Consider the following 24,746-nt stretch of genomic DNA (forward strand, 5'->3'; position numbering starts at 1 on the left):
TTTGTTGTCTTTTTGTTTTATTTTCCTTAGCTGAAAAATTGTGCTAATAAATCTTATCTTTCTGACAGTATATTTTTTCTGAGATCAATTACTGTCCATACGATGCCTGGAAATAACTAGAATGAAATAGTAGATATACAGTAGGTGTAAATGCTTGGCAAAAGAGAAGGTTAGCTTCATTGCTGACTATTGTTCTAGTTTTCTGGTTATTCCAATCAGAGGAAAGGAATAATGAGTGGTTTTGTAAAGCAGACTTGTGTACAGTGGGCCCTGAAATGAGATCATGGTTTTACTTTATATGGGTCAAGAATGGGTTAAAAAAAGTCTGGGAAAAAATTTAATCTACTAGTTTAGTTTTTAATCTGGTAATTTGCCCCATTATTAAATCTATGAACTAAACAATCTCCTTAGCTTGTCTACTTGCTAGGAGGAACCGTGTGTTCTGTGATCCATTTCACTGCAGTTACTTTTTGTGGTGAAGTGGACACCTATCTACACTGGACAAAACCAGGTCTTAATGGAAAAAGCAATATTGTATGCATATATGTAGGTATATATGCATAGGTACATGCATGGAACACACAGGGACAGTTTTAAAGATATTATACCTTTTTAGTGAGCAATATATTACACATGCAGAATATGGTGGTGGTTGTTGTCTTTTGCTGCTCTTTGTTTTGTGATCTTTGGTGAGGAATCACAGAATCACAGAATGGCAAGGTTTGGAAGGGACCTCTGGAGATCATAGAATCACAGACTCATAGAATGTTTTGGGTTGGAAGGGACCCCTAGAGGTCATCTAGTCCAACCCCCCTGCAGTGAGCAGGGACACTGCTAACTAGATCAGGTTGCTCAGAGCCCCGTCCAACCTCGCCTTGAATGTTTCCAGGGATGGGGCCTCCACTACCTCTCTGGGCAACCTGTTCCGGTGTTTCACCATTCTCATTGTAAAGAATTTCTTCCTTATATCTAGTCTAAACCTACCCTGGTTTAGTTTAAAACCATTACCCCTTGTCCTGTCATAGCTGGCCCTACTAAAAATATTTTCCCCATCTTTCCTATAGGCTCCCTTTAATTACTGAAAGGCCGCAGTCAGGTCTCCCCACAGCCTTCTTTTCTCCAGGCTGAACAAGCCCAACTCTCTCAGCCTGTCCTCATAGGAGAGGTGCTCCAGCCCTCAGATCATTTGTGTGGCCCTCCTCTGGACCCGCTCCAACACTTCCATGTCCTTCTTGTGCTGAGGGCACAGTACTCCAGGTGAGGCCTCACCAGAGCAGAGTAGAGGGGCACAATCATCTCCCTCAACCTGCTGGCCACACTTCTCCTGATGCATCTAGTCGTGCAGCCCCGTGTCATACCTCCCTCCATAAAACAGATATAGAAATGTCCATTATACAAATAACATTAAAAAAATAATTATTCTTTAGACTGTCTCAGTATGAAATGTACTACAAAGACTCTAGTTGTTATTCCCCATGCCACATTGTGGAAGTACATCTTTCACTGTAGTCTGCTTATTTAAATGAAGATAGATGGGTTTTCTGTCAGCTGCCTCTAAACCTTTAGACACTCTTTACAAGTCAAATTTTATTTTAAATTTTATTTTTCAATGATTAATGATTGATTAATTGATTGATTGATTTAGGATCCTGTGGCAAGGTTATCGGGTATATGACTTCATTCTAATTTCTTTTTGACAATGTGATTCTTCAAAGTTTGGGGTTTTGGCTGAATTCATAGGAAGCGACACATTTTGAGAAGGACAAAATCAGGCTCTTCAGTGTCTAAATCAATTCCAGTCCTTAACTAGTATCCTCTGAGGTCTGTTAAAGCAAGAATGAGCTCATCTGAGGGATGAGACAAGGAAGTCTGTAACTTTTGAGACTGTAAAACTGCAGACTGAATGCTTTGGATTGAAAAATTGCTATGGTAAGCTATGTGCCATATCAGTTTCTTGCCAGTAATTTAATTAGTATCACAACTGAAACTGTAGTTACAAATTTTGCATTTGTGAGCTTTATTTTTAGACATGAATAGGAACTTTTTGTTGTGTAAAAGGCAGCAGGCTTGAAAAGGCTTAAATTTACTCCAGCCCATGTGAGTTACAGCAGAGGACTCTAATTTGTTGACCCATTGCAGGATGTCCTGTTATTTTCCACAGGATTGCTCAGTAAATTGTAGGAAAGCTGTCGATTACGCTGCAAACAGTGATTTGAATTGGGGAGTGTGGTAAAACAGTGTATCACAACTCTGCCCAAGCTTTATCTGACCACAATCATTAAGAAAAATATGTTGCTGCATGATATTGCTTTAGAAAAGATAAGGTATGAATCTTTGTCTTAGTGCTGACAAGCACTAAAGTTTCTGCACTTCTTTTGACAATATCTAGACAACTAAATTTTTACTCTCAAAATATTTCAAGTGTACAACTTTATGTTAAGTTTGCATCATTCCCGTGCACAAAAGAAGTCCTTTTGAGCTTTGAAAGCTTTTGATGTGATTCCAGCTACTGCCTAATAATACAACAGTTTGAATCTATAGACATTTGGTATAGAGGAGAAAGGTATTGTGAAGTTCAGTTACCAGCACATTGTATTTGGTTAATGAAGGTGGGGATCCATGCAAAGTGAGCTGCTACTCCCCTACCCCAAACCCTCACGTGCAAAAGAAATTTTAAAAAGGAGGGGTTGAGATAGCATGTTTTTCAGAGGGGCGATACTCATCCATCTGACTGGGAAAAATATTTTAGGAGAACAGTGTGTCTGTTTTTAAGAGATGAGGGTAGTACTTAATGGAGAGTACTTACCAGGAGACAGAGAAATAGATTACTAGTACTGTGAACTGGTTTGGAAAGCTGGAAATCCAATATAGATTATGTGTCACCAAATCATGTTGTTCCAGCAGGTCCCATAAATAGTTGCTTCCATGGGAGTTAAGATGCCTAACTTTCAGTACACATTTTATGATTTTATGAGAGGCTACCTCTCCTTGCTCTGAATCACCTTGTCCCATCACCCTTGATTGCTGAGGCACATAAAAATGTGTAACAATGGCAGTCAGTGGGAACCAGCTGCATGATAGCTATTCCAACAGTATATAAAGGCCCTGAGAAATATTCAAGGGTCTTTCTTGTAATAGTTTTCATGACATTATGACATTTTAGAGGATGTCCTTTTCACTCTCTGAGATGTGGTCATCTTCCTATTTTTTGTGAGAATGACTAAAATGTCCATATTATTGAATCAGAATAATGGAGTACTAGAAAGGTACTGGAAAGAATTTGTTTCAACCACTCATTTGCCTTATGGAGTGTTTCTAGCTGCTCCCCTTAAAGACTGGAAGAACTTCTACTGGTTTAAATTGGTGTTAGTTAGAGGATAGGCAATAATGACTCTCCAAAGTAGAAGTTCTTGAAATTACTGAAACACCATGCAACATCTTTTAAAGGTATTTGCATACCTCTCCTTTGATTGTATGAAACTAATAGTCATCTAGGGGACGATCAAGTTTATTGGCAAAATTCAGGAGGAGGAAACTCCAGATACTGTGCTCTTTTAAGAGCTGCAGTTGTACAAAATTAATTCAACCTTTTTTTCTTAATGACTTTAAAAAACTTGGGAGACTGGTCAGTGTGGATTTGAGCATTGACACTGAATATTTGAATAGATGCAAGCAACATGCTTGAGTTAGGCAGTCAATTTTTATCAGCTCTCTAGGAATTGCCTCTTTCACTTTTGAGATCCATCAGATATTTTAAGGTATAGAGTAGACCGATCACCTGTGTATGATCTTAACCATGTTGCATGTGCTTTTCTAAACCCTAAACTCCCTGTTTTTCATACCCATTCAGAAAATGTATGCTGCAGTAAATACCATTATTTTACATTGCAGTATACAGCAAAAAAACATAATTACTATAGCTACCATTTTATCATGTGATATATTATGCATTAAGACATTAAGTTGTTTTGATACTAGTGTTCAAAATAAATATCTAACTTCATGTCAGTCTATCTTCAGTTAGAACCAATAATTCAATGGGCACAAATTCTTCAAATCACTGAAGCATAAATTGAACTTTGATATACAAATAACTACACCTCTACTTAGTGAAGTGTTCAGTCATTCGCATAAATATTAACTTTAATGGGATTTATGCATGCCTTTAAACTTAAGTACATATTTCAATGCACTGATGAATGTGGATTGGATTGTGAATACCTAAATATTCTGAGGATTTCAGACCTACATATCTCTTTTGAGCCACTAAATGTCCTCAGTGGCACTCTGTCGCCACAAGTTGCAGAATTAAGGAATAAAGCAGATTTGCCTTATAGCTGTCAGTTTGTTTGGTAAGACAGACATAGGGATTGCCTTAATAAATGTGTAATGTCTAAGACAGTCTGAAATACCAGCCTCACAGTTGCTAGGGATTAGGCTGAACAGCATCCTTCCTCAGGTAACTGAATTACCCACAGGGGTTTTTTGGACTGATGCTTGAAATTACAATGGAATTACAGACGTGCCAAGAATTTTTGGGTGGTCTGGCATAAGGCCCTATTTCTCTGATGGTAAACTGCAAATACTTGCCTTTGCTTTTCCTCCCTTCCTTCCATCCTCCAGCTTTTATGAGTTGATAAATAGTGAACTTCTATTTATTGCTTTTCCCATGGTCCAATCAATTTTTATTTCAGCTTGTAACCTACGCAGCTTGGATGGGAATTTTGCAGACAGCTCTAAGCTCCTGAAATTAGCAGGTTTATAAAGGCAGTCCTGTCACAGACACAAAACACAGTCTTGATGCTCATGGAATAAACCGCAACTTCCATCGTCTTGACTGCGAGTAGGTATTGGGGTCTTGGGCCGGAAAAGTGCTTATCATCCCCAGGGGCCCAAGCTGTGTGCAGCACAAGGATTTTGTAAAACAGTACAGAGCAAGGGCAATGAAAAGAACTAGGATAGCACTTGTGTAATTATGACTCCTTTTTCACCTGGAGGAGTAGTATTTAAGGGACCTAGCTTAAAAATAAATATAGGAAATGTTTTGGTCAGCAGCCAGAATGACCAACACTTAACTGAAATTACTTCAGAATGTGTTAAATACATGTGCCTTTCATCTGAAGAGTCTCCAGGTCCAGGCAAGATGCTATGGTGAAGTCTAGCTGCTTAGCCCTGTGAATCGTTCATATTTTGACAGATCTCTTTAGATACTAACTTGCTTTCTTGCTAAGTAGCCTAGCATCCTTGCATGCTGCTTTTTGAGAGAGGAAATACTGTCTGTAATGTTATTTGCTTAGGTTTTTATCACAAAGAGAGCATGTAAAACATAAAAAGCTTTAATAATAACACTTGATCTGTGAGCATTATTGGTCTTAAAAAGTTCAGTTGGGCTGTGATGATCAAGACTAATGAAAGCTTTGAGCTTTTTTCAGCGTCTTTTACTATAGGAATTTATACATATACACTCTAAATATGTGTTCCCTAAAGATTGTTCTGACAACACACTTAAACATTAAATCACCATAATCATCAGTTATATATAACGCTTACCAAATAGTTTCAGAGTGTTTCTACAGTACCCAGCATTTTCATGAATGAATTGGAAGTGATTGCAAAATCATTGCCGGTAAAATTTGTGGATGACAAAGACTGAGAGAACAATAAACATTTATGAGGACAGGTAAATAATACAGCGTAACTGAAATTGCTCAGTAAATTAGACCTATTGAAATAAAATGTGCCACCACTGCAAAGGTAGAACATATGTTCCATATCTGAAATGGGGAACTACAGCTATGATTTAGTTCACCAAATCTCAGACACCTACAGTGTAAATGTCGGCACCTGAGCTAGTTACTCTAGACTTCCTTTATGGATAAAATGGAGAAAAATGGACACCTTTGACTGCTATTCATCTGACATATTTTAGAAGCCTGCTTTAGGATAATACAAATTACACCCTGAGAGTGCCACTCTGTCAACTAGAAGAGTAGCCCAAATGTCTATATTTGGTCAGATGAATCTCAGCATGGGTATCCTAACAGAAATGGAAAACATTCTCCGCTGGCAAAGAAGGCTAATGTGACCCTTGAATCTATAAGCAGGAGAGTCAATAGGAAGAGGGATATCAATTTGCTTCACTGTAAAACATTTATGAGATTGCCTCTGTAATATACAACATACAAATGCCGTAATCTTTGAAAAGGCTGTTTAAAAATGTGTATGTCTAAAAAAATCACAAAATTTAATAGCTGAGGTGGGATTGCAGTGGATAAGAATGGAGTATGAGTTGGACAGAAATGCAATTACTGTTTTTGGTGTGCAGAATTGTGAGCCTGACAGGTACTGGACATGCAGCTAAAGAGGTTGAGAACTGTTGGTCTGGTTTCTCCTCTCTTACCTTATATGTTAAGACTTAATTAAATCTAAGATTTTATTGGGATAAACCTATCTTAGTCCCATTTAATTTTATTAAACTGACTTCTTAAAATGGACTTGCTGATCTTAATTTTCTCTTTATTAAAAGCATCTCATTTTAATACATTTCCCACAGTTGTTCTGATTTTTAAGTTTCTGAGTAAATATTGTAATGTTGTAACTAAGTTGGCTAATTTAAGGGAAGGTTATTCATACTACCATGTGAAGATGCTTGGGTTTTTGCACTAATCGTGATTATTTAGTGTGACTTTTCTGTCTTGCAAACATATCATACCAAATAATATTTCATATTAAACCCTTAATTTCTGTTTGGACTATGGTTTATAGGCTTTTACCATTGTAAAACTGATATTTGCTGGTGCCTACATTACACTCTTTTATTCCATTTGTGTATTTAGAAACGAAGATACTGGTCATGGAAAAATTCAGACCTTGTTTTTTATTTGCCTCAGGGTAGCTTGGCACTCCAATATCTCCTACAAAGCTTTGCTGGTTTCTGCCTATGTGGGATTGGATACCCGAACGATGAAAATAGGCAGATAATGAAGATGCCCTTGGAGCTACTTCTTGTAGAAGGAAGGCTGGGAAGGAGAAAAAGAGGTGTAGGAGTTACTCATTGTTTGGAGCTTCCTGTCCCCACTTTCCCCTTCTGTGGAGGGAGGTGGGAGCACTTCACAGTTCCTCTCCATGGCAAATCTCTGGCTTGTTTGTCCACCTCCATCTGTGAGAAGGAGAAAGATGAACTTTGTAGAGGGGACAGAAAATCCATGTTCTATTTCTACCCTGTAGCCTAACAATGAAAGGAGGACTAGCCCTTAATCAACCTTTTCAATGTTCAGGAGATTTTCGGAGGCGCAGTGCATTAGAGATGAGCAATGCTGGGGCTGCGGGAGTGCACTTGGGCAGAGGGGGCAATGATGCTGACTGGTTGGCATATGCTTGTTTTGGTAACACAGATCATCTTCTCTCAGAGGACATGCTGTGCATGTGGGAATCTTTTAGCATTCAGGATTTCAAATGTTGGGATAGCAAAGAACAGTGACTGCTAACATTGTGTGTAAAAGCAGTGGCACTTGCAACAAATAGGTAGGGAGCGCTTTTAGGACGTATAAGAAACAGAACATATCTGTACTTTGAAGATTATACTGCTTTCTAAGGGGAGTTCCATTAAGGATGGGATGTGTTCAGGACATTAGAATAGCAGAAGAGATAAGGGAGTGAACTAAATCTTACAAACAATGTTGGGAGCAAAGGAATAGGAGGGAATGGAACATATGAACATTTTCAAATGCTTATTTCTGTGGTGGCTGATGTCTGCAATTGTTTCAGGAGATGGTGCTTTTATAATAAATCTTCCTATCACTTAAAAACAGAACCACAGAACATTTTACATTTGATGACTATGCAAACAGATTATAATCCTCATCAGATACTCTTTGGTTTTCCTATTTCTCTCTCTTTTGTTATAGCTTTGTTGTAAGTAGTTATAGCTTCATATTTACAAGTGTCACTAATGGAACCTAAACTGTGGAAAACTGTCATATTTAAAGCAAATATTGACATTTTGTGATGTACTGTGTACCACAGCCTATTTTTATGAGCATTTACAGGATGCTCTGGACAGAGCTGATCAAGTCCATTCTCAGGCTCCTGAAACATGAATTGCAATGAGTATCTACAAATTTAAAAGTCTGGAGAATAATTGGATATAAATGCTGGAATTATTCTGAAAGAAAAACAACAACTAATGTTCTGGTCTACAAGCTATAGAAATTATGATGTTTGAGCAAATATTAAAAAATATAATCTTGTTATTGAATCCTTTATGCAGTGACATTATTGTAAAATTTACGGGAGGAAAGATGGTTCTTTATAGCAGGAAAATTTTGCCTTACAGAATATTTTTCATTTGCCCATTTTGAAGAGCCAAATAGATTTCAAGGGTAGAATTTTGTCTGGTTGAATTATGTAGGTGAGCCTTCATGTTTTATGTACCCTAACTAAATTCAAGAAGATGTACACAGTGTCCTTCTTTTGAGAAGTGGCAGGTGTGAAGAGTTTAATTGATAGCTTGTTTTAACAGAAGAACAGAATATGACTGGAAATTGTTCTGTCTAAAGAATCAGAAGCACAGGTCTAAGCAGTCAGGCATAGGTAGTCCAAAGGATAGGTAGTCCATGGAGATTTCCAGAAAGCTTCAGTGTTTAGATGACAAATCCCCAGGTGTGTGTTACCAAGAAAGCTGTAGGAGCATCTGTCATGGAAGAATGGAGAGATCGAATTGATGTTGCTGTTGCATTTTAACTCACCTTTTAATGAACAAATTTCCCCGTCACATGCTTGGAGTAAGTGGAAAGCAGGTGCTGGAACCATATTCCATTTGGAATAATTGCTCAAAAAAAGTCACAGGATCAATTTTTTTCTTTCCTTTCGCCCTAGACTGTGGGTTCAGCCAGCACATCCAGTGACACTTCTGCCTCCAGTGAATTGTACCAGTGCTATTAAGAGTATTGCAAGGTTGTGTTCTCGCCATGGAAAAGTGTGTGTTGCAGCTGTCTTTTCTGGTCTCCCCATGAGCCTTCAACACCTACTCTCAGTTTTCTCCAGCGCGTGTCTATGTGCGAAAGCTGAGTTGTAAAGTGTGCCGGTTTCAGCCATCATAGGGTTGTCATGCATTTTTGTGACTAGATTATCTAGTCTAATTATTTTTTAGACCAAGACACAAATATTTTGTTGTTCTGAAGAACAAATTCTTATGTTTAGTGTCAATGTTAGAAATAAGGAAATAAGTAACTCATCTTTTTTCAAAAGCCTCTCCTTTTCTTCAGTTCTGCTTTTCTACAGATGAAAAAACCTGCCTTCCTTTATTGCTGGCAGCTCTGCACACCTGGAGGTTTGACTGGGAACATGTTCTGAAAAGATGCTTTGAATGGGTGTTACTCTGTGGAAGGCTAAATCTCCCATAGCTGTTACTGCCATGCTCTTAGATTAAACTAAACAGTTTGGCGTAACTATTAATTGCTTCAATTATTTCCATAACTCCAACACCAAGGCAGCTTTGTATTTTTAGCTGGCTTAGTCATATCACACGGCCATGACTTTCAAGGCATTGTCCAAGGGAGACAAACAACTTACTTGCAAAAATTTTATTAGGCTGGAAGGCAGAAGTGTTCTCAGTGACAAGCCCTCCTGGTTGTTTTGCAGCCCCTGCTTGGCTGCCTGTTTGGAAGCAGCCTCCATGCCTTGAACTAGATTGTTTAGGAAAGGGCAGGACTTCTTTGGTGTATTGGACTTCTTTGGTCTGTTGAAGAACAGTAGAGGTGTAAAAGGCCCAGCCAGCCAGGTCTTTCCTGGTTCTTACATCAGCCAATCCCCAAAATGCCTCATCTTGAGAACACAGAAAACATCTCATTGAAACTGGTGACTTAAATCCTTCCCAGAGCTGGGCATCCTGCCCAGCTCCCTCCATCCTAAAGTCTCTTACAGAAGGGATAAAGACCATGAATCCAGAGAGGGCCGGGAGATTATTGGTCCAACAGACAATCCCTATTCTCCACCTGGATATGAAGCCAGTGTTGACTTAACCCTATGCACTAGTGTAAAGGTTAGAGGAAACCCAGCCTTGCACCACTTTGTGTTGTTAATGAAATTCTAGAAGGCAATGGAAAACAACTCAAAAGGCTGCACAATAAAGAGAAATTTTAATCCCGTGTCAATGAACACTTTAACCTGATTCATCTACCAGTCGCACTCTGTGCAAAGTGAGCCCTAATGATGCATCAGTCATTGGCCTGTGACTTGGTGTACAGTTGGTTTTTTTGTTTCACTTATAAATCTGTCCCAATTCCCATGTTTCTGAGGTTTTAATTGTAAGGCTTACAGCATGTTACAGAAATACTGAGAATTATACTTGGGCCAGCAGGAAAAGATGGCTTAACAGAATTTTTCTTTTTTGGTAGGTCCTTAAACCTAAAATTTCACAGACATCATTAGTATCTTACAGGCCAGATTATTTTTTTTTTAGACCTATCAGTGAGCAGCACTTGAGCTACAAAGATATTTTAGAGACAGAGTGTTACAGGCTAAGAGGCTGGGTTCAGAAATTGTTGTAGCCCCATAAAAACTGGTAGAGGTTACATTGAAGCTAACAGATTTACTGTAAGTCTACCACATTGCTGTAAGAGGGCTAGGTACATACATTAACTGTGCTGACAAAATTTCTACAGTCCGAGTTTGTTTGTCCTAACATTCACCTTATGCCTGCTGGTGGCAAATTCAGCTATGCACAAAATTATTTCCAGGTGATCTTTTTTGATCAGATTGTAGGACAAGCACCTGTGCAAAATGCAGTGGGGCAGGCTGCCCTCCTTCCAAGGCCCTACAGAATGATGGGGGCAGCTGAGACCAATCTTGATTTAATCTTGAGTTAATCATCCCAGGGACACACAGAGGCCTGGTGTTGCATGGAGCAGATGGAAAGACAAAATGGGAAATTAAATGTGAAAGTGAGTGCTGATTCTCACTGTAAATATTTTCTGTTCTGAATTTATGGTAAATAAGGAACAGTGGGATAAGAAAATTATGCAGTTCTAGACAGATACAGATTACAGGCTTTTTAATAGAGGTACTCCTGTGATGCCCAGTGAGCATCTGTTGGTTACAAAGTGTTTGCTTAGACTTTCACACACCTTCTCAGTGCGTCTCCAGGCTTCCACCCCTGCTAAAGGCTGATTTTTTTTATTTTTTTTTTAGAACTGTATTTAAAATATTCCTGAAAGAATTTGCACTTACAAAACTCTTGCGAGTAGCATGGCTTCTTATAAGGAGAGAGAGATAATGAACTGCAGTGTCTTAAAGGCCAGGTTTTTAAAGGTATTTAAGTGCTTATAACGATGGAAATTGAATATCTAGATGCTTTTGGAAATCCCTCAAGATGCTTAACTGTGTCTGTAGATGCTTTAATAAATTTGTTCCTAGTAGTTTGCCTAAGGTGCAGTTAGGCACTGCTAGAGAGTTGAAAAGGGAAACTTTCTCTTACTGCTGTAGCCATTAATCATTTTTGCCTTCTTTATGAGAAAGTGATGGGAAAATATAGCTGTTTATAAATAGGGAAAAATAGCAATGACTTATAAAAGGAAACCGAAGTTCTGCTTTTTCTGCATAGTAGACTTTTCCTGCAAGCTCATGCTTGTAACTTTAATGGATGAAGGTAGCATCTCACTGTTTGTAAAGTCTCTATAATCACCACACAATTAATCAAAATTATTTGCTGAATCCTTTCTATGGTGTGATTGAGGATCTGTGAACTATTAGGTAGCTGGTCTTTTAGAAAATCTGATCTGCTTAATGCATTTTGATCGTAAAAATCACATGCTATTATTTTTCTTTTCTGGTTGATCATAGTTCTTGCTGCAAACCTAATACATGGTTTGAGTATTTAATGTTCCCAAGTTTGCATTCATTTTTTTGACATCATCTCACTTACTTACAAATACAGGGTGAGTATGAATGCCAGGTGAAAAGATTTTTTTGTGTATTTACAAAAAAATAGTGATACAGTCCCCACAAGCAGCTTTTGTCAGTGTAATCTTTTTACCCTGCTTTTCATCATTACTGCATATTCTCAGTTTACTGTTTTTCTCATCAAATGCTTTTGTTTCCGTTAACCAGGATGCTGAGAAATTGGCTGGTGAAGAGCATGCCTGGAAAGAAGTCAAAGATGCTGTAAATGAAGTGAGATCTCCAAAATCAAAAGAAGGTATCCTTTCAGTGACAAGCTACAGTCTGTCACTCAGTTGTGAAAACAATCCAGAGAGCCCATAGGTATGCAGTTTATCTTTTGAGATCTATTTCCTAGAGTTTTACATTTTTATGTTGTTTTAAAATGTATTTTTAATTCATTTGATGTTTAAATTGTGTAATATTCTTAATTGTATTATTAATAGTAGAGTCTCTGATTACATGGACTAGAACTGCTTCATGTCAGGGATGATAGGTACCTAGGATATGAAGGGTTTAAACTTCTGCCATCATAGCCCACCACTTCATATAAATCCACTTCTAAATTAAATAAAGCTTAATCTGAAACACTGTTAAATTCTTTGTCCCATTACTCCTATTGTGAATATTCCAGGTTCTCATTCCTTGCACAGCAATGACAATAACAAGGACATAATCAGAGTCAGGTTCACTGCAAGCATTATAGAATCATTATAATAAGTTATAATAATACATAATAATAATAATTGATAATTAAGCAAATTGAATTAGATGATCTTGCACTAATAAACAGGACTGGACCTAATGGCCATCATGTAGATACTCAATCCAGTTAAAAAATTCGTGAACAGCAACAACTGAGAAAAGATGAGCAGAAGAGAGGTGGAGATTTTTACTAAAAGGCTATGTTGATCCTCTTCTCAGTCTGTTCAGTGGAATTTCACTGACTCTGAATTTGGCCTATTGTAGCAAGATATCTTGCCATTTTCAGAAACATGGGCTTTCTCTGGAGCTAGAGAGAATTAAATCTTCCAGTGCTCCTTTTCAGCAGCATGAAAACCAAGCTTGCATAGTGATATTCCAGGCTGGAAACAAGTGATCACAATTTTTATTGTAACAACAAAAAAACCCCAAACAGACCTGAGGTTGTTTCTTTGTAATCCAGATTAGTTTCTTAGCAGAAGGGAAACACTCATCTCATCTAACTTTAATTTTCATATAGTTTCTAGTCTGTCTTAATTTTCTCTGTAATCACTGGTTTGAGACAGACAATACTGAAATAGATCTTCAGACATTCAGTTATACTTCAGGGTCCGTGTTTTAACCTGGAAGTTAAATTATACATATGCAACATACAGTTGCAATCATTTTTATACTGAAAGTATGGAGCCAGAATACTGGTCCTATTTAATGTTCCTATATTTAATTGTGGGAGAAATTGCACCTAATGAATTTTTCTAGGGTCTTTATTAAAAGATTACTGATTTAACTGATATTTAAGAGTTAATCAAACACATTGTAGTGAAAGGTGTCAGAACTGGTTGAAAAAAATATGTCCTTGCTGTCTGTTCAGCTTCTGTTCTCAGATATGGGTTTTTTGACATGTGTCATCTTTCCTTCCACTGCACCACAATACCAGTGCTAATTGGCATGCCGTGGCCAGTGCAGTACCTGAAAGGGGGCTCGATGTTTGTCCACTTGCCAAGAATGAATAGAAAACCTTCCTTGCTGACTGAGGCACAAAGTCATTAGTTTCTGCAAATGTAATTTTTTTAGCAAATTAAACCAACAGTTCCTACATTTGCAAAAGTTAGTGACTTCCAAAAGCTGAGCTACTGATCATAACTGACACAGTGTTGTAAGAACTGCTAAATCTGCAGTTAGAGAATTTGAAACAATATGTGAGAGCAAACTGCCTCAGACCCAAATTCCAGTTTAAGCATAGAAATCGAGATGCTAAAGCCCAGTGCAAGGGGATTATTGTGGAGAAAAGGTTTCTTCTGCATCTCGGGACACACAACACTAGCAGAGCTGCTTGAGGGCTGGTCCTCTAGCCTTGGGCAGATACAGGACAGCCAGCTTCTCTTTTGTCCTGTTGCAGCTGATGGTGCATTTTCTAGTTTGCAGTTTACATACCTGAATATTTGATCCCAGCTGGTTTTGCAATATAGCACATCTGCTATTAGATGCTAGTGAGTGAACAAAGCAGTATAATGGGAAGTAAAAGCAGGCAGACTAATACTATGTATCAGCTAAAATGGTAATCTTTCAAGAATGTCAGTGCTTTGTGCTTTCTACAAAAATTGTACCAAGTAGAAATAATATCCCTCATTCTTCTGTTTGTCTGTCCTTAATCAGTTGTAAAGAATACATGGATGTTTGCCAGAGATATAAAGGTTAAGGTGCAGTTTTATAATAACACATTCCTTCCCTTATATGGTTCTTTCAATCCAAGGGCATGAGAGCAATTCACAAATAATTAGTTTAGCCTTGTAACAACCATGCTATAAATCCTGGCCCAGCCACACAGTGGTCACATTCTTAAATTTAAGTATGTAAATATTCCTATGTTCAGGAAGGACTAATTACTTCATCACAGGGTTACCATTATACGCTTAAATCCATTGCTGGATTGGGGTGAATAGTATTTTCAGTAATGTCATGTAGCTAGCTGCTGAACTTCCTTCCGTTGACTGTATGGAAAGGACTGTGATACAAACAATATTATTACTTCTCTTAATATAAAAGTCTATTTTTATTTTTTTTTATTTGATTTGTTCTTACTGGTGTGTATGATACCTTTTTGCTGTTTAGACTTCTTGCATTCTGGGACTCCCGTAAAGTGCCAGATAACAGTATTCACTTAAAATCTGGGAGTATTGGTATTCAACTTAGGTGTGGTCAGAGAAGGAAGAATCTGGTCCATAGAGAAGTCAAACCAGTGTAGCATGTAATGAAAATAAGTGAGTTGTGGTAAGGAATATCCAACTAAAGTGAATGCAAGTTCCAGCTTACTTTTCCTCTCTGCCAAACACAGAAAAAAAATCTTCTAGTATCATTGGAGGTAAAAATCTTTTTTACTGCCAAGATCCTTAATCCTGAACTACATTCAGACATCAGAACTGTAATGCTTTTCTTTCTCATGCATGAAACATGCAGCTGTACATGAAAAAAACCAACCTTCTTTACAACTGTTTCAAGGACAAAGATAATTAATTGCAAAAAAAGTTTCTAATTTCATGAGAATTCTAAACCAAATCTTGGGCAGCTTGAAAGTATGTGTCACTATTTTAATATATAAAAAAAAGATTTCTTTTTTCAGCTGCTGGGACATTTTGTTAATACACATTTCCATGGGTTCTTGCCCTTGGGTGTAAGATTTGGAGGAATATCTTCAGTAAATAATAATGTTTCAGTAGTTAAATAAAAGTATTTGAATTTTAGTTTGTTATGTATCAAAATATCCTTTCATTTTGTCATCTTTCTTTTACCCTTTATCTCTGAAATACTGCCTTCTTTAGAAATTGTTTTGCTAAATGTAAACAAAGCATGGTTACCTAAGCTACCATTTCTGAGTTCAAGTATGTTTTCAAGAATTGAAGCAGAGTCTGGAATGATGGCAGCTTTTTAATCTTAATGCCCTGTAGCTCTTACTCCTTGCTAAAAACATTCAGAACTTGTATTTTTGTTTGATTAAAGATATTTCTTTAACTAAGGCTAATAACAGAGTGGGAGCAGGTTCTGGCAAGATGCCAGAATCTCCTGAGCAGCAATATGGGTCGTCTTCCAGATACAAATATCTATCAGCTGAAAATGCTTGACTGTGCCATGGATGCCTGTATTAATCTTGAATCCTGGGAAGAAGCTTTGTATTATGGCAGCAAGACTCTGGGACCATACAGGTAAGAGATGTAATTTGTTCAGCTGCTTGCAAAGATGGAGGGGGACAGGAGGGGGATGGGGCTGTCTCACCAAAAGCAATGATTGTGTTTCGTCTAGATGCTTCTTACTGGTTTTATTTCTTGCTGTACATCTTGCCCTGCTTTCTAGGTTAATGGATGAGACTGGACTCCCATTTTGCTTCCACAGTCAGGCTGAGAGCAAATGAAGTTATAATAGGAACTATAATAGTAACTGATTATTAGCTCCTCACTGTTTCATGTGTTTAGATGCTGCCCCATCCCTGATCAGAAGCTGACTTTGTGGTTCAGACACCATTGCCGTGAGGGTACCGGTGGTTTATGCTGAGCTAGGTCAAACCTGAGGGACAGGTATTATTATTATTAGCTCCTCACTGTTTCATGTGTTTAGATGCTGCCCCATCCCTGATCAGAAGCTGACTTTGTGGTTCAGACACCATTGCCGTGAGGGTACCGGTGGTTTATGCTGAGCTAGGTCAAACCTGAGGGACAGGTAGCTGGCTGAAATAATGTACATTCGCTGTATACTCCATACATGGAGTTTGCAGAAAGAATTTAAAAAATCTTGCAAAATGCAGCTTCAATTGGAAATGAAAAAGGAACTGATCCTTATTTTGGGAGGGCACCAGAGTGGCAAAGCACTTGCTGTTCTTTGCTCCTGGTCAGTACTTGCTCCTATGCTATGTGCTAGGAGAGTTTCTGAGTCTGATGGCCTGTTATTGATGAGGAAGGATGCTCTAGGAGATCCTACTTCCTGTGGCGAGTCTTGAAATTGATTGGAGCCCAGAGCTGTAATGCAGCTTTCGTCATCTAGTGGAGAAAGAGCAGGTGCTGTCTGCTTTGGCCTGTGTTTTAAAAGCTCTAAGACTCAAATCTTTGGGTTCTGGATATTTGCATTGTTTGTAACTAAATGTAAATCTATGCTGAATGTCTAGATATAATGTCATTCACTCATGAATATTCATTCTTGATAAAGTATTTTTTTTTTTATCCATTTCTTCTCTGTTGGTTCTTCTACACCATGTAATGTTCCAGTACCATGTGATGTTGAGAACTGTGAGTGGCGTGTTAGTGCTGACCAATATGTACTGCTGTGAATGTGAACACCTCAGATTTTACATGTTTTCCCTGATCAAACCAGGATGCCATCAACTTTCAGCATCTTGCCTGAGGAAATGTCATCTGGCAGTCTGTTTCCGAACAAAATTCTGGCCTTTACTTAAGAAACAACACAGCATTTCAGAGTTTCCACTATAAAGTAATTAGCTAGAAATCTGCATAGGCTGTGGAACACCAGAGCTGTAGAGAAGCTCGGTGTTCATAATGACTATTACTTCTCGTAGAGGAGGGCATGAGTACCTACAAATTCTCACGTTTCTTCAGGGTGAAATACATGTCATGCATGTCCCACTTAACCTTTCAAACAGGGCTTGTGTAGTACTGCAGCAGTACATGCTTCCTGCCAGCCTTTTACCATGTGGCACGCTCCGGATGAACAGAGTAGTCTGCCTGTTTAAATGTTCCCTCATTAAATTAAAAAAAAACCCTCACTTGTGTTTTTTTCTTTTTTTTTTTTTTTTTTTTATAACTTGTTAACTAAGTTCTTCACAACGGAAAACTGAGGATCTTTCTACATTCTGAAAGCAGAGATTACAGTGAGACCAAGTGCAATTTCACCAGATAATTTAATAAAGCTTTCTCTGTTTTGCTTACTGAGGTGTTCTGTAGTTTTCAAGCTCTTTAATGCAGGGGTTTGGAGATGAAGGAAAGGGTTCGACTGTGCATTCAATTAGTATCTCTTAAGGAATGCTATTTACATGAGCTATTTGACCTTTTTCGCACCTTGAAGAGCTTGTCCTTGTTCTCTCCTCATCCAAAAACATTATTTAAGAGAGATTTTCAATTGTTTTTTCTTCATACCTTCAAGTCATCACTACAAGCTTTGACACACCTGAAACAAAATCCTCAGTTTCTCATTACAACAAATTGTGCCCTAAGCAGCAGGAGAGCAAATCCCAGGAAATCTTTTGGGATGCATTGAATTTCTCCTGTTGAATCAATCTACTGCTTGGCTGCTCCTGCAGTTCCATTATAGCTATCTATTTTCCTTTCCTCAGCTCTGGAAAAAGTATTCATATAGTTCTCCACAGGGAATCACCTGAGAATCTGAGCAGTCCATATAAATAGGAAATCATTGTTACAACTTTAAAGGCTCTGGAGATCTGGTCAAAAACAATTTTAATTTCAGGTAATGTGTTTATTGTGCATTTTCCATTTCTTTAGCAGCAGGATTAATTTTCAGTGCTGTGTGACATATTGTGTCGTAATGTATGTTTTCATTATGATGGTTGCTGACTTTGTCAGAATCATCCACTTCATATAACTGGCAGAGACAGATGGTTAAACTACATAAAACTGATTTGTCAGACTGAATACCAACCGCTGTATCTTAGGTAGTGACGGTAGCCTATGAGGAACATTGTTTAGGACCCCTCAAAAATTTTTAGAACTTCCAAAAGGGGAGAGATGGAGGCTGTCAAGATGAAAAGCTGCCTTCTCCTTTTGTGCCAAACCATAACTGTCCGTTATTTGTTAAAACCTACAACATGTACTTTTACTGAATAGCCTAAGCTATAGGCTATAAGCTATAGCTACACAGCTTTTCTTGTAAATGTCACTGTAATTGTGTATCTGTCCAAGAGCCTTAACAAAAATTAAGACATTTGCCTAAGTGAAAACTGCCCCACATCATAGTCAGCACTCAGCAGCTTGCAAAAATAAACTTCCTTTCAAAAATCCTCATGAGCCTTAGCCACAAAATAACAGAATATCAGCAAGAGGCGTTACATGGGTTTGTCACGTCTCAGTTAGCACGTTCACACTCCGGGCTGACTGCTGCTCCTGGAGGATCAGATTCAGAGATACTCAACAAGGCAGGCTCCCCTTAGGTTACCTCTGAGGAAGGACCCCAGAATTTAGCCCTTAAATTGCAGAGAAGGCACATATGTTCTAGGGGTTGGGTTTGGGTTTTTTTCCCTTGTCTCAAGTATTCAGTGTTTACACTGCAGACAAAGAGTGGAAGTATGCATCTGTTTCTGTTATAAAACTCTGCTAGATGTCCTCAGCTACTGCGACAAGAGTAATAGAAGGAAAAGATGTAGCTAAGTGACACCATGGTCCTACTGGATTTAGGAAGCAGAAGGGACTGGGTAAGCCGTATCGCCTCTCTGGGCTCCTGTGGCATCAGGTCTGGTGAGATCCTGATACAGGGAGGACAACACGTTCGTCTGTTTCTGTTCTGCCCTACTCATAATCTGCTGAATTTAAGGCGGACGTATAAGTCCCAGTGATTTTCAGATGGGATGTTTTAATTAATAGCCCTTCACCCCCAGTGCTGCAGCATTGGGATTGACTGGAGGGCTCCAACATTAACGAGAGGAAATTCCTTCTTTTCATCCTGTACAGAAGTGCAGTGCATAAGTGCTGTTCTGTCTCTACCCCCAGCAGCCTTGCACATCCTTCCCACTCAGTCCTCCCTCTGCTGAGTCAGCACCAGTACAGGGCTTGTGCTGATGTGGCTGTTCTGCTTCTAGAGTGGGAGGGAGCTGGCTAGGAGTGAGTATCCCGTATTTGTGTTAGACGTGCATCATTTGTCTGCTCTTCTCACTCCTCCTATTCTCTATCCCTTCCAGGGATGTTTTACAGTGTCCCATTACTTCACCTTTCCTCAGTGACTGAGATCTTTTAGGGAACAGGGAATGCAATCCCAGTCAACGCAATTTTGGATTGTTTTGCAGAGGGCTGGGTTTAAGAACAGTGGCTGGGATGTGCTTCTTGTTGAGTATTTTCAGAGAACTTGGTTGAATTTTCATTGTGTGAACAAAATGTGAGCCAGAAATTTTTTATTTAGAATTCTAATTCAATAGATATGATGGACTGTAGTTTCTAAGTATGTGAACTTCAATCAAAAGGCAGATTAAAAATTGATGGTTGCTATAGTAGCTTTTCCATGAGTCATGATCTTGTAAAAAAGCCAAAAATAGCTGTAGAACCAAATATTCTTGGAAGAGACTCTGAGCCTATTTTCTCTTCTTCAAAAAGGCTTTCCAGTAGTCTGATCTTCTTTTGGTCTGATCTTCCCCCCTTTTCAAATGTGTTTTACAAAAAAACATCCCATTCTTACATGTATGTGTTTTGTAACACACACATGATATATACAATGACTGGAAATTAATTTTTTTCATCTTTACCTATGATCAAATATAGATATGGTTCTTTACTGAGTTCAGCAGACTCCTGAGTACTGGCTAGTTCTGAGGCACTTGAATTGACATTTTCATTGAAAGTTGAAGCACCTAGAAAACTCAAAAAAAAAGAAGTGAACTGCAGTGATAAATTGGGCCACTGGGGGATGCTAATGCTTAAGGGTTAAAGGCTGGATTCAGCGCCAGTCGGCACCCTGGTTGCGGGAGGTCCCCTGGGGAATTGTGTGTGGCGGGCAGATTTCTGAACCTACAGATAGTAGTAACTCAGGGACCAAAGTTCAGTGCCTTAATCATAAAACATCAGTGGTAAACATAAATCTTACCTCTAGGATCACCTGAGAGGGAGACAAAAACGTGAAGGTGCAGAAAGCAATTCAAAGACAGAATGAAACAAAGAACAGAAAGAATAAAATCTACCTTGCTCACTTTTCTGGGGTTTTAGAAAATGGCCACGGGTATTTATCTCTCCTGTTTAGAGCAAAACGTGTGAAAAGAAGAGAAAAAAATCTTATTGAAAAACTGTAAGAGATCAAAAAAAAATACAGTTCATGGGAAAATCTGAGTATCTGGGGTATCCTTTCTTTCTGTTGTCTAAATAAAAAGGTGTGAATTAAGATTTAGGAATTCATTTTTGGTTCATGAATGGTTCCACTGATTTGTCATCTAGAGATGGTAAGATAGGAGACCCAAGTAAAAATCAGAGGTTTGTGAAAGGAAGAACGAGGTACATTTGCTACAAGAGTAGGTTGTGTCTGTGCAAATGTTGCAAGGCTAGGGGCATCGCAGCTCATCGGAACCTCAGGGAGCTGTTGCTGTAAACCAAGTGAAGAGCACTAAGCAGCCTTGGCACACCATCAAGGTAAGGAAATCAACAGAGGGACAAGGAGCTTGCGTGTGACAAACTGCTAAAGCAGGTAGAAGTGGTGGACAGCACCAAGACCACCTCTCCACTTCCCTCCCAGATTATTGATAGCAGATCACTCTTCACTGCTTCTGTTTAGTGAGTTATATGAAATTAGCTGACATTATTAGCATAAATCAGTGTAGGCCAGACCATCTTTACAAACCACCTCAGCTCATGAAGCAGTTTGAAATCCTCATGAGAGACCGTTGATGTTATAAGTTACATTTGTAGTCTAACAAAAACATTTTTTCACTTGAATGTGTGTCTCCCAGTGTAGGTCAGACCTTCAGCTTTTAAAAAAATTAGGATATATATATGAACATTTCTATCATTTGTATGATCTTCCTACTTTATCCCCACTTTATCTCACACATCCTTTATGTGAGGTAACACAGACCTCACAGTAAAACTTTTTGTTGCATATTCGTTATTTTAGTCAGAAACTTAAAGACGGTTTGCATTCTGGAGAAGTTTGGATATCTTTTGTGCAGATCTGAAAGGACAAAACTATATGTCACAAACCCATGAAAACTGTAAACTCTAGTTGGCTCTTTTCTGTTGGTCTTCCGGGTAGAAAAACCCCATATAAATTGGAGACTGTATTGTATCTGGTTCATTGTAGGTAATTCTTCCAAGAGACAGATGTTTGGAGTAATATTTGCACTATTTCTGGCTTCAGTGTACCTATTTTATAGATAAACAGGGAGCATGCTTGTCCGTGGCCTGATATTTTTATTAATACCTTAAAGCACTTCAGCAGCCTACTCCTATCTTCCATTCCTTCCGTACTTCCTCCCCTCCAGACCCCTTCAATCACAACAGCCTTTTCCAAAAAAAGATTTTTATGTCTGAAGTCTGGTGTCTAAGTTATCTGTGTCCTGATCAATCCATTTCCCACACAGGAAATGGATTTTCTGGTTTGCTGCTTGCTTACTACATATGTCTGCATAGCACCAGCACCTTCGATTCTTTGGTACTTTTCTAGTCTTTTTTTTCTTGTATCCTTCCATTACAGCCACGTGTTGTCCCCAGAAGTGACACTGATCTGTGTAATCCTCAGTGACTTCTGTAAGTTCACACTCCCATAAGTGCTCCACCATCTACCTTTCTTCATTTTCACATATTGTGCGTACAGGTAAAATTTCTTACTGTTCTTTCCAGTCATGCCAGCTGTTTCTCAGGCATAATTTTGATGTCTCTAACATTGTCCAACATGCTCTGTCACACATGAGTAGAAGTTCAGCAACATCAGTGTTAATTTGAAGTACCTCACTCGGTATATACCACGTTTCTTAGTAGGCTAAGACTTTCTTAAATAGCTACGTTGCTGCAAGGGACATGGTTTAGTGGTGGGATGGCAGTGTAAGGTTAACGGTTGGACTTGATGATCTTAAAGATCTTTTCCAACCTAAATGATTCTATGATTCTGTGAAGATATTTCTGACAGTGTTCATCCAGTAGCTCTATATTTGTATACTGGTACTTACTAGTTTCAGTTTTAGCTTCTAGTTTCACGTTTCACTTATGACGAGCTATTTGAATCTGAATTTTACAAATAGTGGTCTTCTAGTGATGTTAGTGAACTAAATCACCAAGGTTCCCAGAGTTTCATTTTTCTCTGACACAACTACAAGTGTTGATTTCTCCATCTCTCACATAGCATTTCTAAGGTGTTTTAAGAGACTTCTTTGTCAATGATAAATTCATCTGTAGAAAGTTTTGGGTTTAGGGGGGTTTTTTTGCACTGTCTCTTTCAGATTAAGACGTTAGACCATTCAGAGCTTGAGGCTTTGTCTAGAATAAGGATTTCAGTCCTAGTCTATCTGCCTACCAGAACTGAAAGAGTCAGTTTGTGTTAGAATAGGAATAGTTGGTATCTTTGTCTTGTAATCAGGGGATCACTTTTTCTTTTCTTTTTTTTTTTTTTGTACATGCGTACTTGCAATTTTCAAAGTAAGGATTTATGCAGCCCTTACCTAAGCTCTTTTCGTTAGTCTGCTTGCTATTACACACCAAGTAAAAGACACACGTGAATAAAATTGAAGTGAATATTAAACATGTACTAAGCAAATACAGAGCTCTCCTATACTAACCTACAAATGCATGAGTAGATATTACAAAGACCTGTGTGCCGTGAGGAAAATGCAGCATAGTTATTCAGCTGGAATGATTTTGAGAATGATATTGGGGAATTCATCGTGTCTGTGAATTTTGCTAAGAAGAAGAGGGGGGACTTGGTGACATACAGATGATTCTAAGAACCTGAGCTAAAATGGGATTGGGAAGTGATATCAAGGGAATAATTAACAGTTAAAAATAGATATGTATGAAGCATATGTGGAGTTTTGGATTCCTTTGAAAGTAACTGCGCATTGCTTTGAAAAAGCTATTTTAGAGGCAGAAGTCATGGTGAAAAGGGAGACAAAGAGGAGGAGAATCATTAAAAAAGACATAAACTTACAATACTATCTCTGATGAAAGAGACAAAGAAGAGAGAGGGCATGCAGAAAATAGCAGAGAAGTTGTAAGTAGCAATGCGTTCTCTGGAGGGAGAATTAGGAAGAGTCAGATCTTAGCAGAAAATATCTATTTCTTTGTTTGAATAAATTGTCAGTTTGAGTTGAGGAGGCAGAGAATGGAGACTTGGCAGTACTTCTAAGGAGGAAATCAGTTAAGAGTTCCTAGTGATGGAGATGTGAACAGTGGTGAAAAAGGAAAATTGTGGTATTTAAGCAAGAAAACAGTCTAAGCCACCTTAGAGATAAAGGCTGAAAAAGATCAAAAAGCAGTAATTTTTTCTATTGAAAAAGTGGAAAAGTCACTGGACAGGAAAAACACAGTTATGAGGGAGGGAAGAGGAAAGGAGCAGCAGACAAAGAGAGCAAAGAAACTGAAGAACGTAGAGTCTATTCAAAGGGTGAATCAATTAGATTGGGCAGGGAGAGTGAGTGATTGACAGATGGTGCTTTAAAGGGGGCCATGCAGAACCAGAAAACTGAGGGAAGTTTTGTCAAACAAGATCCATGCCAATGAATGACAAATTCCTAGTGAGATGATCCATCCAGCAGGGAAACCAAAGAATGAAGGTCAGAGAGGTTCTGAGGCAAAAGAGGCGATGCTGAGTAAAGCTGAAATTTCCCAGACTGATGTTGACAGGAAAGGAGGAGAAAAAGATGAACATGCAGGTGAGAGGAAAAGCTAAATTACTGCAGTGAACAAATCCTAGAGATCAGTTACAGGTGTGATGGTAGACTACAAGCTCACCAGCTCTTGAATTTAGTTATTGAATAAAAGGGCTAAACTGTAGTGGAAGATTTTATGTCCAGGAAAACCATAAATATTTTTATTTTCAAGTCCTGCATTTACTAAGCTTGTGCATAATGCTAGTTTGGTTAACAGGTTCATGCATACTCCTGTCCACCTTATCAAATCTCTGGGAGCTGTATTTCTCTTGACCTGGTCAGGGTCTGTTAGTCAGTTTTCCTTAAAGTTATAAAACCAGAAAATCCAGTCCTTTTATACAGGGAGCATTTGGAGGTATCAGAACTAGTTCTGAATTATCTAATCCCCATATAAGAAGCGACACAGCCATGTTAGGATAGCACTCTGCCTCATATAATTAGCAGTAGAATTGTGCTATAGGGGACTACTCAAGAAAGCGCTGAGAATATTGACTTCTACACAAACGATAGTTGCGCTACCTCATAAATACAACAGTTT

General features: G+C 38.5%; 1 protein-coding gene across 1 annotated transcript in view; it reads left to right on the forward strand.

Moving 5' to 3' along the window:
* SMYD3 (SET and MYND domain containing 3) overlaps positions 1-24,746 on the forward strand; it is a 406,699-nt gene that overhangs the window by 348,741 nt on the left and 33,212 nt on the right. The window contains exons 7-8 of the mRNA XM_035900270.1: positions 12,109-12,196; positions 15,665-15,839. Of these exons, the coding sequence (XP_035756163.1) occupies positions 12,109-12,196; positions 15,665-15,839 (263 nt within the window). The remainder of the gene's footprint in view (positions 1-12,108; positions 12,197-15,664; positions 15,840-24,746) is intronic.

The sequence above is a fragment of the Egretta garzetta genome, unplaced genomic scaffold (genome assembly GCF_000687185.1).
Source record: "Egretta garzetta isolate BGI_Z169 unplaced genomic scaffold, ASM68718v1 scaffold248, whole genome shotgun sequence".
Lineage (NCBI taxonomy): Eukaryota > Metazoa > Chordata > Aves > Pelecaniformes > Ardeidae > Egretta > Egretta garzetta.